A 14,255-nucleotide genomic window follows, 5' to 3' on the forward strand; every position below is an offset into this window, starting at 1 on the left:
TCATTAAACAAACAGCGCTAACGACCATACAAAAACAAAACAAAGGCAATACTAATGTTACCTGCATTACAAACAAGCAATTCTTAGATACATGGGAAACAAATAGGCAATCATAGCAATATACAGGCATCAAATAAGCAATCCTGACAATATGAGAGCAACATAAAGGCAAGCGTGACAATCGGAGAGCAACAAATGAACAAACAAGACTATACGAGAGTAAAATATGGACAATGGTGACAATACACACCCAAGAAACAAGCAATTATGAAAATATGAAAGCAATAAGTGGACAGTCCTGACAATATGCAGGCAACAAAAAGGCAACCATGACATTAATCAGCAATGATAAGAACAGTGACAGTAGTGACGATAAGAATGACATACTCGGTACTGCTACCTTCTCTTCTTTGTGGATTTAATAGTTCCAGTACAACTGCTGAGATATGTAGTTGCACAGCCTATGAACAAGTCTATGACTATTAACCCATAAGGATGCCATAATAATAGAAACCATTTGTATGAAGCAAGACAGAGTAACAGAGGAGGGTGTGGCAGAGACACAGAGTGGACAAATGTTAGAAAAGGCTCATGCAGGATAGAGAAGACAGTGTGCCCCAGGAGGACACTGCTAGTTTTACTATCGCAGTACCAGGACTATCCATTTTCTGCTCCACACATAGGCTTTGATCTGGCTGGTGCAGCCGGAGCTCTGTTTGGGTGCTCAGTTGGACATGGTGGCACAGTCAGGTGCTGATTGAGCCAGTCAAGCGTGAGTGGTGTTTTGGGTGTCCTTGGATAGACTGTTTTGGGGGAGCGTGCAAACTATATAATTTCACTTTTCCTGATTTGTTTGTTGTGTTCAATGATACTCATCTGCTCTTATTTGTGTGTATGCACACTACACATTCTTGCTTCAGTAAGTTTGTGTCTTTTTCAATATCTGTTCTTATTTTGTATGTTGTTGAATGCTGCATAGTTTCATTTGGCAGTTTGTACTTTCCTTTAAAACCCATACATCTTTAAATATAACTCAACGTCAAGTACAGATCAGTACAAGTAAACATCAGAATCACTGATGTGTAACCCTGGCCTGAGTATCTACTCCGTCTTCATAACAATCACATGCAGCTTAAACTACATACCAAAATGGTGTAATTTGTTTGCGCTTCAATAGCATTTTGGAAAAGAGACATTTTTTCTGAATCCTGTAAATAAAAAATAAAGTATAGTATGTCAAAAACATATACATTAAAAATAAGCTTGTTATGCATTTAAGAAACTATATAAAATATAATTACATATATTTAAACAATAATTTGTACATTTTCTTTAATAGTAACAGTATATTTATCAGCTGAATTCTGTGCTACTAGGTCTTAATTTATTCCTATGGGGAAATTGAACACTTGTTTGTTCTGTATTGGGAGATGTGGATCACATGTTAACCCATTGATAAGTAAATATAACTTAATAATACTGTGCTAAAAACATAAAGGTAGACTTTTTGTCACTTTAGTCTGCTTATTACTTGGCAGTCCACTTGCATAACTGTCATCAAAGCGTAGACCTTAGTATATATTTTTTCATATTACTAGGTGTATTCCATATTGGTATGTGTAGAACTATAATATCATCTGTACTGCAGGATAGACCTTCTTTATCTACTTGTCTGTAAAATGAAAGAACGAGGTTGAAAAGGGGATTCAGCAGGAGAAGAGAGATAATCCTGTTGCTCATCTAGCGGTCACATTTTTCCCTAAAAGGACAACTACATTTTAGGGAAGTGGTCCTTTAAATCTTCTCTCACCCCCACACTGTAGGTGGCATACTGGAATACTTGGTTTTGGCCCGGCTCAAAAGTTCTTTACTGTGAGACCCTACACAGCTCCACACAACCTTTACATAATAAAGTCTTGGCCATGTCCAGCTTCTACCACATATGTGTGCCCTTGTCCCATTAATTTTTTTGGCTGGTCAGTACTCATGGCCAACCACAGCCATCCAAAGAAATTAATGGGGAGCAGCTGGAACTTTTTTTTCTGCAATGGCTATGCGAACCAGGCAGGGCCACACAATAAGGTGAAGCTGTTCTTTAGTTTGTTTATTTTTTCTCTCAAATTCTCTATAGTGTCAAGCTTGAAGCAGTAACTTATGAGAGATACATGTTTTACAAAGCTCCAAAATTTGACATTTTGCTCTTTATACAATTGTTTCTTCGGGGGAAGGTGCTTGAACAAAATGTGTAGTTCACTTCACAGTGACCTCACCTAACTCCCACGTGTCAGCTCTCAGTGAGCTATCGCCAGGCCCTGGCACTGTCACATGGAGTGGTGTTTTTCCAAATGCTGACTTTCACAAGGTCTGGATTTGCACTGGAACTTTTGTTGGCTCTAGTACTATTGGGAGGCAGATGCCTGTAATGATGGTTTCCAGAACACCCTTACAGTTTTAAACCTGGATTTATCTTTTTAGTTTACAATATGTAGTAAATGTATTTTTTTTTAACATAAAAATAACTGCAGTTAATATCTATTTTACGCAACAGCAAAAAACATTAATTTTCTTGGTTGGCTGTGCTGGGAACGTTTGCAGTTTAACCCCTTCATGACTGAGGCCTTTTTTTTTCTTCATTTTTTGCACCCATGTTATATTCCACATTTTAGGCCTGAAAAGTACTTAAAACCCCCAAACATTATATATTTTCGGAAAGCCGAGACCCTATAAAATAAAATGTTGACAGTTGCAAATTTTTATGTTGCAGGATATTAGCGCACCTCCTTATCAAACCCCAAAATTTAGTGAAAAATGTACTTAAATGCCCCAAAACACAATAAAACACCCATTTGTTTAATAAAATATAAAAGATGAGGTTACGAGTAAATAGATACCCAACATGCCCAGGTTAAAAATTGTGTGCGTCCGTGAAATGACAACAAACTTCTGTACCCCCAAAAGTCCATAGACGACGCTTTAAAAGCCCCCACAGGTCATCAATTTAGAGACACCCAAAAATACTGGCCCTAGAATTATTGCTCTCACTCCGACGTGGGTGGCGATACCCAACATGTGTAGCACATTCATTGTTTTCATACGTATGCACGCCTGACGTGTGTTTACGTAGTGACGCGCATGCTTGCAGAGGCAGGGGACTTTAAACATTTAAAAAATATATATTTTTAGATTTATTTTATTTCATTTTAATTTTAAAAACTGTTATTTATTTTTTTAAACTTTACTTTGATTGCTATCACATGGGGGGGCTTACAAGCCCCCAAATGTGATAGCAGATGGTGGTGACAGGTACTCTTTAAGGTGATGCTGGGGGTCCAAAATAAGCTATTGAAGCTATACACTCCAAATAAGCTATTGAAGTGCAGATCGCACTTCAATAGCTTATACCTGGGCTTCAGGAGCCCAGCACTGACAGCTCTGGGACCAGGAGTGATGCAATCGGCATCGCTCCCGGTCCCATAGCTCCCCGCCGACACCAGAGAAGCCGGTCCCGGGCCGTAGGAGGGGCAACGACAGCTGAGTCGCCAGAATCGCTTCTATTGTAAAGCCGACAAGCTGCTTTACAAGTTTAAACAGTCTATTTAAACAGCCCCGATGCTGGCGACGTACACTTTACGTCATCAATCGTGAAGGGGTTAAAAATGTATATAATCCTCCTTTTGGAGGTATTTTACGGCTTTACTCTTATACTCCAACAATAGGAGTTTTAATCAGTGTAAAGATTGAAGATACAAGTTACTTAACCACTTTCCGTCCATGGCCGTTCGTGAACGGGCGGACGGAAGTCTGCTCAGAGCGGGTGGGCATCTTAAGACGTCCTGCCCCTCCCCCCCTCTCGTGCGCGCGCTGAGCACCGCACACGAGAGGGAAAACTGTTAGCATGTAAACAGCCAGCGATGGCTGTTTACATACAAGCGATCAGGCGTCTCTAGAGACGCCCGATTGCTTGCACGATCTGCGGGTGTGCGCGCCCCCCCACCCATTGGTGAATAAAAGCCACCAAAAGAAAGCTCTATCTGTCCCCAAAAAATGGTATGAAAATCGTTTCAGTAAAGTGTTGCATGACAGAATAAACATCAGTCAAAGTACCGCAGCACTGAATACTGAAAAATGGCCTGGCCAGGAAGGGGGTGAAACACTATGGCCTTTAAGTGGTTAAACATTGCCATTGCCAATGAACCAAACTATATGAAATGGCAGAATGATATCATTATTTGTAACTAGTATAAACACAATTTGATGTAGGCAGCATACCGGTACTGTATCTTTCCCATCTACCATTGCCTTTACAAATGTTAGCGCTTCAGCAGTGGATGATCTTATATTGTCCACTCTCCCCATCCGAAAGCGTCGTATGGAAGCACTCTCATAGGTGGGTACAAGTTTCCTGTGGCACCTAGAGTGTGAGAAAATAATCTTATTTCCACAAGTAAAAATAGAATACATCTACTTTTATTAAGTGTTGCTGTGTCTCTTAACAACTATTTCTATACTGAAGTTTAAAAAAACCTATGCTTTTGAAAAGTGTACTTTATATAGTAGTACAAAATAGAGCTTGGTGGTTAGCACATTTCCCACCATGCCAGTAATCAAACTGGAGCCTGATGTTCTTCCCATGCTGGTTAGAACACTGGATTACCTGACTTCTACCTATATTGGATCTGGTACAGTGATCCTTCATACATCCCAGAAACAGATTTGGCAGTCTTTGCTATTTACTGCATACAGGTATATCTTTAAAGGAGAACTATGGGGTTAAGTCTTTTCCCCATAGTTCTCCTTAGGGTAACAGGAGGACACAAACTAGCGTCCTCCCGTAACCCTAGGCTCAGTATACCGCAAACTGTAGCTCACGGTATACTGAGACGCCGCAGTATACCGCGAGCTGTTACTCGCGCTACACTGAGACACCGCAGCTGAAGCAGATCCCGACAATTGTGCCGGGATCCGCCCAGCTGCGTGACTGACAGCTGGCTCTGCCTATCTAGAGGATTATTCTGTCCTCTATGCTAATTTTCCTGGATGGTTGTAAATAAGAACACTACAAATTTTGGGAAATGATTGACCCCCGAGATAAAATGTGTTAAATCTTACATATTTTGATTAGATGTATTAGTAAACAAGTGATAAAGGTGCTGGTTGGCTAAAGTTTTCAAGATATTTCACAATAAAGATTTATACACAGGCGAGTATATTTGCCTACAAGGGAGGGAGGTGTCTGATGATCATGATGCCTCGTAACTTCTCCACAAAGTATGGTAGAACAATGAAAATGGTACCACATTGAAGTGTATACATTTATCTTCACTCTGAGACTAAAGATTATTGCCTAACTGTAATTTATTGTTCTTTTATTGCAAGGTACATTTGTCTTGGTCAGATCTACGCATCATACAATTACATCTAGTGGCTTGTGAAAGTGTCATTGTCTAACATTTCCAAGGCACAGTTGCGTGACATTTTCCCTCAGAAGCCAAGATGCCTCAAAACTGTATAAACAATGCAGATAACTTCTGCATTGAGGTTACAGTGAGGTTACATTTGCATCTCAAAAGTGCAGTATGACGGCAGTTGTAAAAAAGGCAAACCACCTATATTTTGGATGCAAAATAGGGGATCAGGACAAGAATGGGGACCCTCATTATTATTGCATTACATGTGCAACTTATCTGTGTCATTGTCTAAACAAGAATAAAAAGTAAATGCCTTTCACAGTCCTAATGGTGTGGAGGGAACCCACCAATCATAGTAGCGACTGCTATTTTTGCATGGTTCCCCCAATTGCAAAAGGGATCTCAAGAAAGAAGAAGTAGACTGTGGAATATCCAAACATTATATCTGCACTGCGTCCTGTACCCCATGGTGAAGACTTGCCTATTCCAGATACACCAGAATCCTGCTCTCTAGACTCAGATGATGATAAAGATGATGAACGGGATGCAGCTGATCCGGGGCCGTCGATGTCAACGCACCTAAACTTTAGCCCACCGTATGCACCTCCTGAACCACATCTAATTTCACAGAGTGAACTAAATGACCTAGTCAGGCATTTGGAATTGCCGAAGAGTAAGGCAGAGCTACTGGGCTCCAGATTACAACAGTGGAACCTCTTGCGGAGACGGTCCACACTTGCCGATTACTGCTGGAATCTCTCCAGGGATGATCCTACTGCAGTTCACAAGAGAAAAGCCAAAAAACGCAGTTTAGATACCGAATAAAGATGGAACCTTGTCCTTTAATCTGATGTTAGAGCTTGTCGAATTTTCATGCAAAAAGCATGAAAATGTTACATGAAAAAACAATGAATGAATGGAAAGTTATGTTATTGGTATCAATAAAAATATACATTTATAATGATTGGTGTGGCACCATTCTCATTGTAGAAAAATTATGGAGCATAATCGCACACACCCCTCGTAATTTTGAATTATATTGATACAATTTTGACCTGAAGCTGTATCTTGGAAACTATAGCCAATTAATACGTAGGTCTTAATTTTCCTTTATTAGTGATCCAATTCTGGTAAAGTTTAGCTACTTTCACTTTCTCCTTGTGGACCAGTGGAATAAGGTAACAGCCTTCAGTTCAGCACTAGGTATGGCTAAGCTATTCTCTAATCATTGGGCGTTACAAGTGTCTCACATACAAAAACATTTGAAGGTTTAATTCAGTGCTGTATTAAAATGAGCCATAGTTCCCTTTTTTTAAAGAATATAACTCATTACAAGAATTTCCCTAAGGCCTGGTTCACACCTAGGAGTTTTTGAGCACTTGGAAAAGTGCTATTAAATGCCCAACAAAAGAAATCCCATGATTTTCAATGGCCCTGGGTCACACCTGAGCAGAAAAAGCCAAACGCCCCAAAAGGTACATGAGTTCTTTTGGGCAGCTAAAAATCCGTTTTTGCCCCATAGACTTCAATGGAAATGCCCGAAAGCACGTAGCAGAAGCATGTTGCACATTTTCGTGAGTATTTTTGCGCATTTAAAAGCGTGTTCTTCCATTGCCCGCAATGTTTTATGAGCTGCCAGTCAAAACGCGCATAAAAATTTCCACAACGTGCCTAAACGCGCAAAGAAACGTATACTGCCCACACGCGTACAGATCGCTTAAACTGTGCTGCCTAGGTGTGAACCAGGCCTCCTTCACACCTGGGTGTTTTGTAGCTTGAATGCCTAAGCGCTACAATGCTCACCAGGAAAAATCATATTGTTTTCAATGACCACAGTTCACATCCGAACATTCTGTCTATGTAGCAAAATGTCTGTAGCTTGAAAAAGTACATGATCTTCTTTGAGAGCAGAGTTAGGGATTTTGGACCCAACAGACTTCAACAGGAGTGGCAAAAAAGCCAGGCTTTTGAAGCTTTTTTTGTTTAGTAGCTAAAAAGCAAGCATGTATGTACAAAAACCCCTGAACAAACGCTAATAAAAAGCCAAAGATGCTCAGTTCAAGTATGATTGGGGCCTTAATGTTGAAAAATCCAAGCCAATTTCAAATATTTACTTATTTTATTAACTGGAGTCCCAGTCAGCAGATAATATAATGAAAACAACAATGTGGACATAAGAGGAATGTTGCTTAATTTTGTAGAAACTGTACTGTAAATAATATATACAGTAGGGGGACATAGCCAAGGGAAACACTATTATAAATTGTTATTAAACAGTAAATGTCTTACCTGTAGAACGCAAGCTGAAGTGATAACTGGATGAAAGCATCAGGACTCATTCTCTGCTTTTTGATAAACTCCTTTCCATACTTTTTAAACTTATACACTGTAAAATCAAGATTATTCACTATCCTGTGGAAACACAGAAAAGGGTGGGATTACGCACTGGATGTTATAAATTAAACACACTCATATCCAGGAGATTTAGTACACATTTTGTCAGTAATGAATGTGTGCAGTGTCTCCATTATTTTAACACTGCTAAATGCAGTAGCTGGGGTATGAATTTCCTTTTTCATGGTAAGGTATAGACATAAAAGAACATATCTTCAACATCCTGCAACAGCCTCTGAACGTTCTAATTCATTCAATCTAGTTTATTGCTATTAAAGTACAATTTAAACAACTAAGATAATTGTACAGACAGTCCAGTGATTCTACACTACATAGCCAGGAACTTGGCACATCTGCTTCCTGCTTAAAGTGTATTTCCAATTATGCAGCCAAATTAACTTAACTCCTATGTTAATTTTGTATATGTTCTTATTCACATAGAATAACTTAAAAAAAATAGAAATAGAAAAGCCGCTGCTTTTTTGGCTGAAAAATTCTATAAAACATATCTTACACAGCTTTCTCGTTGTGTGTATTTTTCAGGAGGGGGCTGGAGAGTTATGTTTAGTATAGTTAACCCTGGCTGCACTGTGCTGGCAGATCTTCATTTATCAGTTGTACGCTCAATATGCATACTGTCTGCCCTAGTAAAGGGTTAAAGATCTCAAGGCTTGGGTGCGTACATTGTACTGTATGTTAATGCACTTAAAAAAAAAACTCCCTCAGCCTGTGCTCTAATTGCACATTGCAAGCTATTCTAAACAATAGAAGCTGCCTATAGATTCCTATGTATAAACCTGCTCTAAATGAAAAAAATAAAACCTTTTTATAATTTCTTTTAGGTATGCTGGGTGAATGTGAATATGTAGCAAACATATAGTAAGGCTTCTCAAACTTGACTGCAAAAGTGGAAATACATGTAGCACTCACCCCTGAAGGAGCCGCTGGAATACTCTGGTCAGCCATAGCCTGTCTAGGGGATTTTAGTAACCAGCTATCCCACTAGCATTAACCACCCTCTTCTAGTAACCAACATAGTTGAAATCCAGGCCAAGTATGATGCTGAGGAAATTTATTAACATAGCCACACTGAGAGAGAGGGTATAGGGCTTAGGACATCCATGAGAAAAATAGACAGATTCCAGACTCTCCGGTCCCTTTAAGAAATTCAATGTAGATTCATTAGGAGCACTGTTGAATAGGGATTGGCACAGATCTTCAGTAGGAGAAACTCCGGACCTGCTCCTGAGGTCCTCTATATTCCATGCACCTCCAGCAGCCATCAGCTTCCATGGTTCTCCTCCTCCAACAATAGCAGAGGCCTCCTCTATACTTGAGGCCTAAGAGCATTTTCCATACTCAAGTATTCCCACCCCCAGGTCTAGCTCGGGAAGGCTGGACAGCACCCCAACCTGGACTAATCCATGGCTGAAGCCAGACTGACCATATGGCAATGCCCCGTCCCAGCAGTGCCAGTGATTGGCTGGTGGACTGCACACACACTTACAGTGCCCCTCATTGGTAGTCCCAAACTGCAGCAGAGCCACACTCCAATCGGGCAGGTATAATCAATGCCAGAACACCTGGAATTCCAAACAAATGCCAACTATAATTTAGCCAGACCGACTACAGCTCTGGCAATCACTAAAATTCTAGTAGCCACTCCATTGAAGGTGGTAGGGGTTACATACAGTTTAAATAATTTAATAAAAAAACTTTATAAAAAAAAATTAAACTTTCTATGTTACCCCCTCCACCTACAGACTACAGAATCTTTATCATTATCCATGTCTGATGATGAGGGTGGTGTTCAGCTTGGAAGATCTAAAGGGAACTTCCAGTTTGTAGTGTGACAAGGGTGGGTGAATCACAAGAAAGGATGTCTAGAATTACAGGGTTTCCCCCCCCCGTAGAACAGTAACCATATACACTATGTATTGTATCCCTATGCTTACAGTATGAACATTAGCTGTTTGTTTGGAGACCTGCTTTGATTATCTTCCTGGAGCCTTTGCAAATAGCATTGTATTTCCGTCATAATCTAATTGAGTGGCTGTTGCAGTGTTTACTATAGGAAGCAGTATAGGAAGTATATAGCCTGTGTGTTTTCCAACAAGTATCCTCAGCAGCAAGTCATCTATGTCTAGACAGCAGAGCACAAGTTAAACAGCACAATTCCCCTGTGGCGGTTGTTCATTCTACTCTCTGTGTAAAGGCTGCATTCGTTATATTGAGACCACTTAATATGAAGATGCTATATAGAAACTGTTGTGTCCTGTGCAGTCTGCTGTCTAAAGTCTGGACTAAGAGATTTTAAAACTGAATGATTCATTTTACATCCTAGAGCTGTTTGCACAGGACAATACAGTCTCTTAAACATTCCCATAGTAAGCTGTGGTTTTATAATTGGCTAACAGTAAAGGGAATTCAAATTATGGAACTTTGTTACACAACAACAGAAACACAAGCAGAAAAATTAGACCTTTGTTTCTACAGTCGGTACATCTTCAATACCCCCCCAACTGTCTCTTATTTGGAACCAAATCCCTCTGTCCCTCTTTCCTCCTCAACTGTCCCCCTTTTTGATCGGATGTACAGATATTTTCAAAAAGATACTTTTTAATTAACAAAAGTATTATTCTGCAATAAAATCTTCATCCTATCTCTTAATTGTCTTGTTTGCAGCAATGCCATAATAAAAAAACATTTCTGGATTAAACCAATTATTTTTGAAATATAAATGTCAGGGGTATGTCCATTGCCTAAACACATTGTGCTAAAAGGTGTCACTCTTTCTCATCTCAGAAGATTTGGAGGTATGCAGCTTCCATTGTGTTTGTGTATTACAACCTCAGTGATGGGACATGGCACAATGGTGGATACTTGCTCCAGCTTTATTGGGGCAGAAAGGCGACAGAGAAAAACAATTATTAAGCTGGCAAATGAAGGGTGAAAACGGGACACAGCTGAGAATGTATTTCACACTCTTTAATATTAGCACCCTTTGGAAGATAGAATGATCTGCTACTTATTCATTCTAGCATATCTGGCAATAAATGCACAAATAAAATTCAGCCAGGGCACTACAATAAAAATGGAAACCTTTTATTAAAAATATACAAAAATACAAATATTTGCTGAGAACTAACATTGTCCAAACATAATGTATTTAGGATACGATAAATGGGTAATAACCAAATACATACCTTTGTAGCTTTTCAGCAGCAGAGGCCAGATGGCCTTGCATTTCAGGGGAACACTTCCACCTAAGTCTTCTAGGTGCTCGGAGTTCACTGACTGAATCGGCTCTTACTAATTTTTTGGGACTACTCTTCCTGAAAATTGAATAAAAAAAAATATTTAAAGCATCGGGACACAAACTGTATAATGACATGCATAGGGCAATAGGGCAAGATTACATTTTTTTTTTTACTTTTTCTGTTTTCTCATTACACATAGTAACTAGGAATGCACCGATACTAGTATCGGTACCGATACCGAGTATTTGTGCGAGTACTTGTACTCACCCAAATGCTTCCAATGCCTATCCTGATAGTGGAACTTCCAGTATCAGGAACGCGGTACATTACACGCTATGGCTAACCAGGAAACCAGGCGCTGCCCAGTTTCCGTAATGGGACTTTCGGTATCAGTGAGTACCGGAAATTTTTTTTGGTACACTATACCAAAAAAACGGTATTGGTGCATCCCTAATAGTAACTATAATGTGTAGAAAACACAGTATTAAATGTTATAGTTATTATAAGGTGAGAAACCTAGGTGACACTTATACACTTTCCTAATCTTGCCAGCCACTGCCTTTCAATTTATATTTCCCCTGTTGGTATGATACCAACTAGGGTTGGGCTCGATGTTGGAGCCAAATGTGAGTTCGACTCGAACATCGGCAGTTTGTGTGTCTGGCGCTGCTCTGTGTCCCAGTGGGGAGGAGAGAAAAAGTGTGACAGCCGGCCGAGCGCTGCGGGAGGAGAGCGCTGTGAGCGGCCGGCGTCTCTCTTCCCGCACCGCTCAGCCTCCTGTCACAGTCCGGCAGAGAGGTGTGTGGGCGGCGGTTATCAATGAACAGGAACACTCATAGAGGATTCCTGTTCATTGATAACTGGGGCTGCAGAAAAAGAGATTGAGGACTTTGTGTTCTCAGTCTCTTTTTCTATTTTAAAAGGGAAATATCAGGGGTCTGCTTATACCCCTAATATTTCCCCAAAGCCCCTAAAAGTAAATTAAAAAATAAAAATATTTAATAAAAAATGAATCAATAAATAAAGATAAATATAAAAAAATTAAGTTTATAAAAAATAAATAAAAATAAAATATTTAAAAAAATTAATACCATTGAATGGCCTCCACGCTCGCCTGACCTGAAGCCAATAGAACACCTCTGGGACATTGTCTCGGTCCATCCAACACCACCAGGTTGCACCTGAGTCTGTTCTGGAGCTCAGTGATTCCCTGCTCCAGATCTGGGAGGAGATACCCCATGACACCATCCGTTGTCTCATCAGGAGCATGCCCCAACGTTGTCAGTCATCCATACCATCACGTGGGTGGCCATACAAACTAATGAGTACCATTTTGGGTTGCTGCAATGAAATTTCAGCACAATGGACTAGCCTGCTGCATCATTTGTTCACTTTGATTTTTGGGGTGTCTTTGAATTCAGCCCTCTATAGGTTGATCATTTTTCATTTCCATCAAACGATGTGGCATCCTTTCATTCCTAACACATTACCCAGTCCAGTATACAGTAGATATCCAGCATGATATTTTTCCCCATTGAGGTCTGATGTGTTTTCAAAGTGTTCCTTTATTTTTTTTAGCAGTTTACTAACAGCGGCAGGGAATTCCACATTTCTACCGCTGTGACAGTAAAAAAAAGCCCTTGCACAGTCTCAGACTGTACCTCTTCTCATCCAACATCTTGTTGTGCCCTCATGTCCTATGCTTAGCTTAAACAGTTTATTTCCACTACGGCAGTCCCTACTGATGAGTCTGCAAATTGTGACCATATCTCCTCTTAGGTGCCTCTTCCCTAAGGAGAACAGGTTACATTTTTGTAGTCTGTCTTCATAACTCAGGCCCTCCATCCCCTTTATTCATTTTGCTCTTCTCTGAAGTTTCTGTAGCTCAAGGATGTCACTTTTGGGGATTGGTGACCAATGTCATTCATTTTCATCTTTTAACATAAAGGTGTTGCTTAAAAGCAGGCACTGCAAGCCACCAGCTATTTCATTGGTCACAAAATACTTCTTTGATGTAGCTTACTTTGTTACAAGGAGCTGATTTCTAAGTTAGGCTCCACCAACCCGCCTGCCCTTAATGGCCACTGAAGGACCTCACACTGGGCATGGGGATGGAAGAAGGCGTAGTTTTAGAAGATTTACTGACAGGTTCGCTCTAAGAAGACAGTTACCAATCAATGTCAGCAGCTACCCATTGCGTGCATATCAGCTTTTGGTAGATTACTTTTAGGCCTCATACTGGGTGTATCATCATAATACATCACAGAAAGGAAGCACTTGCACAGTAACTGATCATGTCATGGCTTCCTATATTTATATACTTTTAGTAATAAAAGCTTGTCTTTGATTTGTTGCTTTTGGCTTGCGATCATCATTGCACTAAGCAAAATCTTACAACTTACATGTACTTCAACAAATGTTCGGTACATTGTACAAGGACTATTCCATCAAAAGGAGAATGTTCACATATGGTTCCACAAACTCCATCTCTTCCCACAACAAACTGAAAAAAAGAGGAATGCATCATAAATATGACTTAACAAGTATGCATTATAATAGTACATATTACATTATGTTGCAGATAATCAATAGTCAGTTTGACTTTTTTCAAGTCAAATCGTACTGTATACTATATGTATTAAGTTTCAGTTGTTAAATGAATTTGCATGAGCTAACCTCAACTGCTTTGACTGAAATTTGCTTACACTGGGTCATCAATGGACTCGTATATTACTATTGTACAGCAATGAAATGTGTTACTGTGTGGATGAACTCTAAATTTTCATATGAATCTTAAACTGCTGGGATCATTGAAGATGTCCGCTGTATCTCTGTTTATTTATAGAGAAGTTTTTTAGCTAAGTTTAACAATCATTTTAGCAAACAATCCAGAATATTAAAAAAATAATGCTTCATATTTGTCCCTTTCACTCCCTATATTCTGCTACAGACTTGCATTTTCAAAAGGAGCTCCTCTATTTTTTTTAGGGTACATGTTCGATGCTGCAGGGTATGGTTGATTGCCTACATATTTGTGGCTCTAAAACTATGGGGCTGCTAATATGCCTGGTGTATCACTCTGATAGCATGGGGGAAGGAAGACACGTGATTGTTTCTATGTATGTATATAGATATCTATATATATATATATAGATATATATATATATATATATCTATATATATATATACACAT

General features: G+C 39.6%; 1 protein-coding gene across 1 annotated transcript in view; it reads right to left on the bottom strand.

Annotated features, from left to right (window-relative positions):
- The window catches only part of CHAT (choline O-acetyltransferase), a 103,729-nt gene that overhangs the window by 11,317 nt on the left and 78,157 nt on the right, over positions 1-14,255 (bottom strand). Inside the window, exons 8-12 of the mRNA XM_018558410.1 lie at positions 13,465-13,565; positions 11,009-11,137; positions 7,698-7,820; positions 4,270-4,411; positions 1,146-1,208 (exon numbers count right to left, since the gene is read on the bottom strand). Of these exons, the coding sequence (XP_018413912.1) occupies positions 1,146-1,208; positions 4,270-4,411; positions 7,698-7,820; positions 11,009-11,137; positions 13,465-13,565 (558 nt within the window). The remainder of the gene's footprint in view (positions 1-1,145; positions 1,209-4,269; positions 4,412-7,697; positions 7,821-11,008; positions 11,138-13,464; positions 13,566-14,255) is intronic.

The sequence above is a fragment of the Nanorana parkeri genome, unplaced genomic scaffold (genome assembly GCF_000935625.1).
Source record: "Nanorana parkeri isolate BGI_ZX_2015 unplaced genomic scaffold, ASM93562v1 scaffold338, whole genome shotgun sequence".
NCBI classification, from domain to species: Eukaryota; Metazoa; Chordata; class Amphibia; order Anura; family Dicroglossidae; genus Nanorana; species Nanorana parkeri.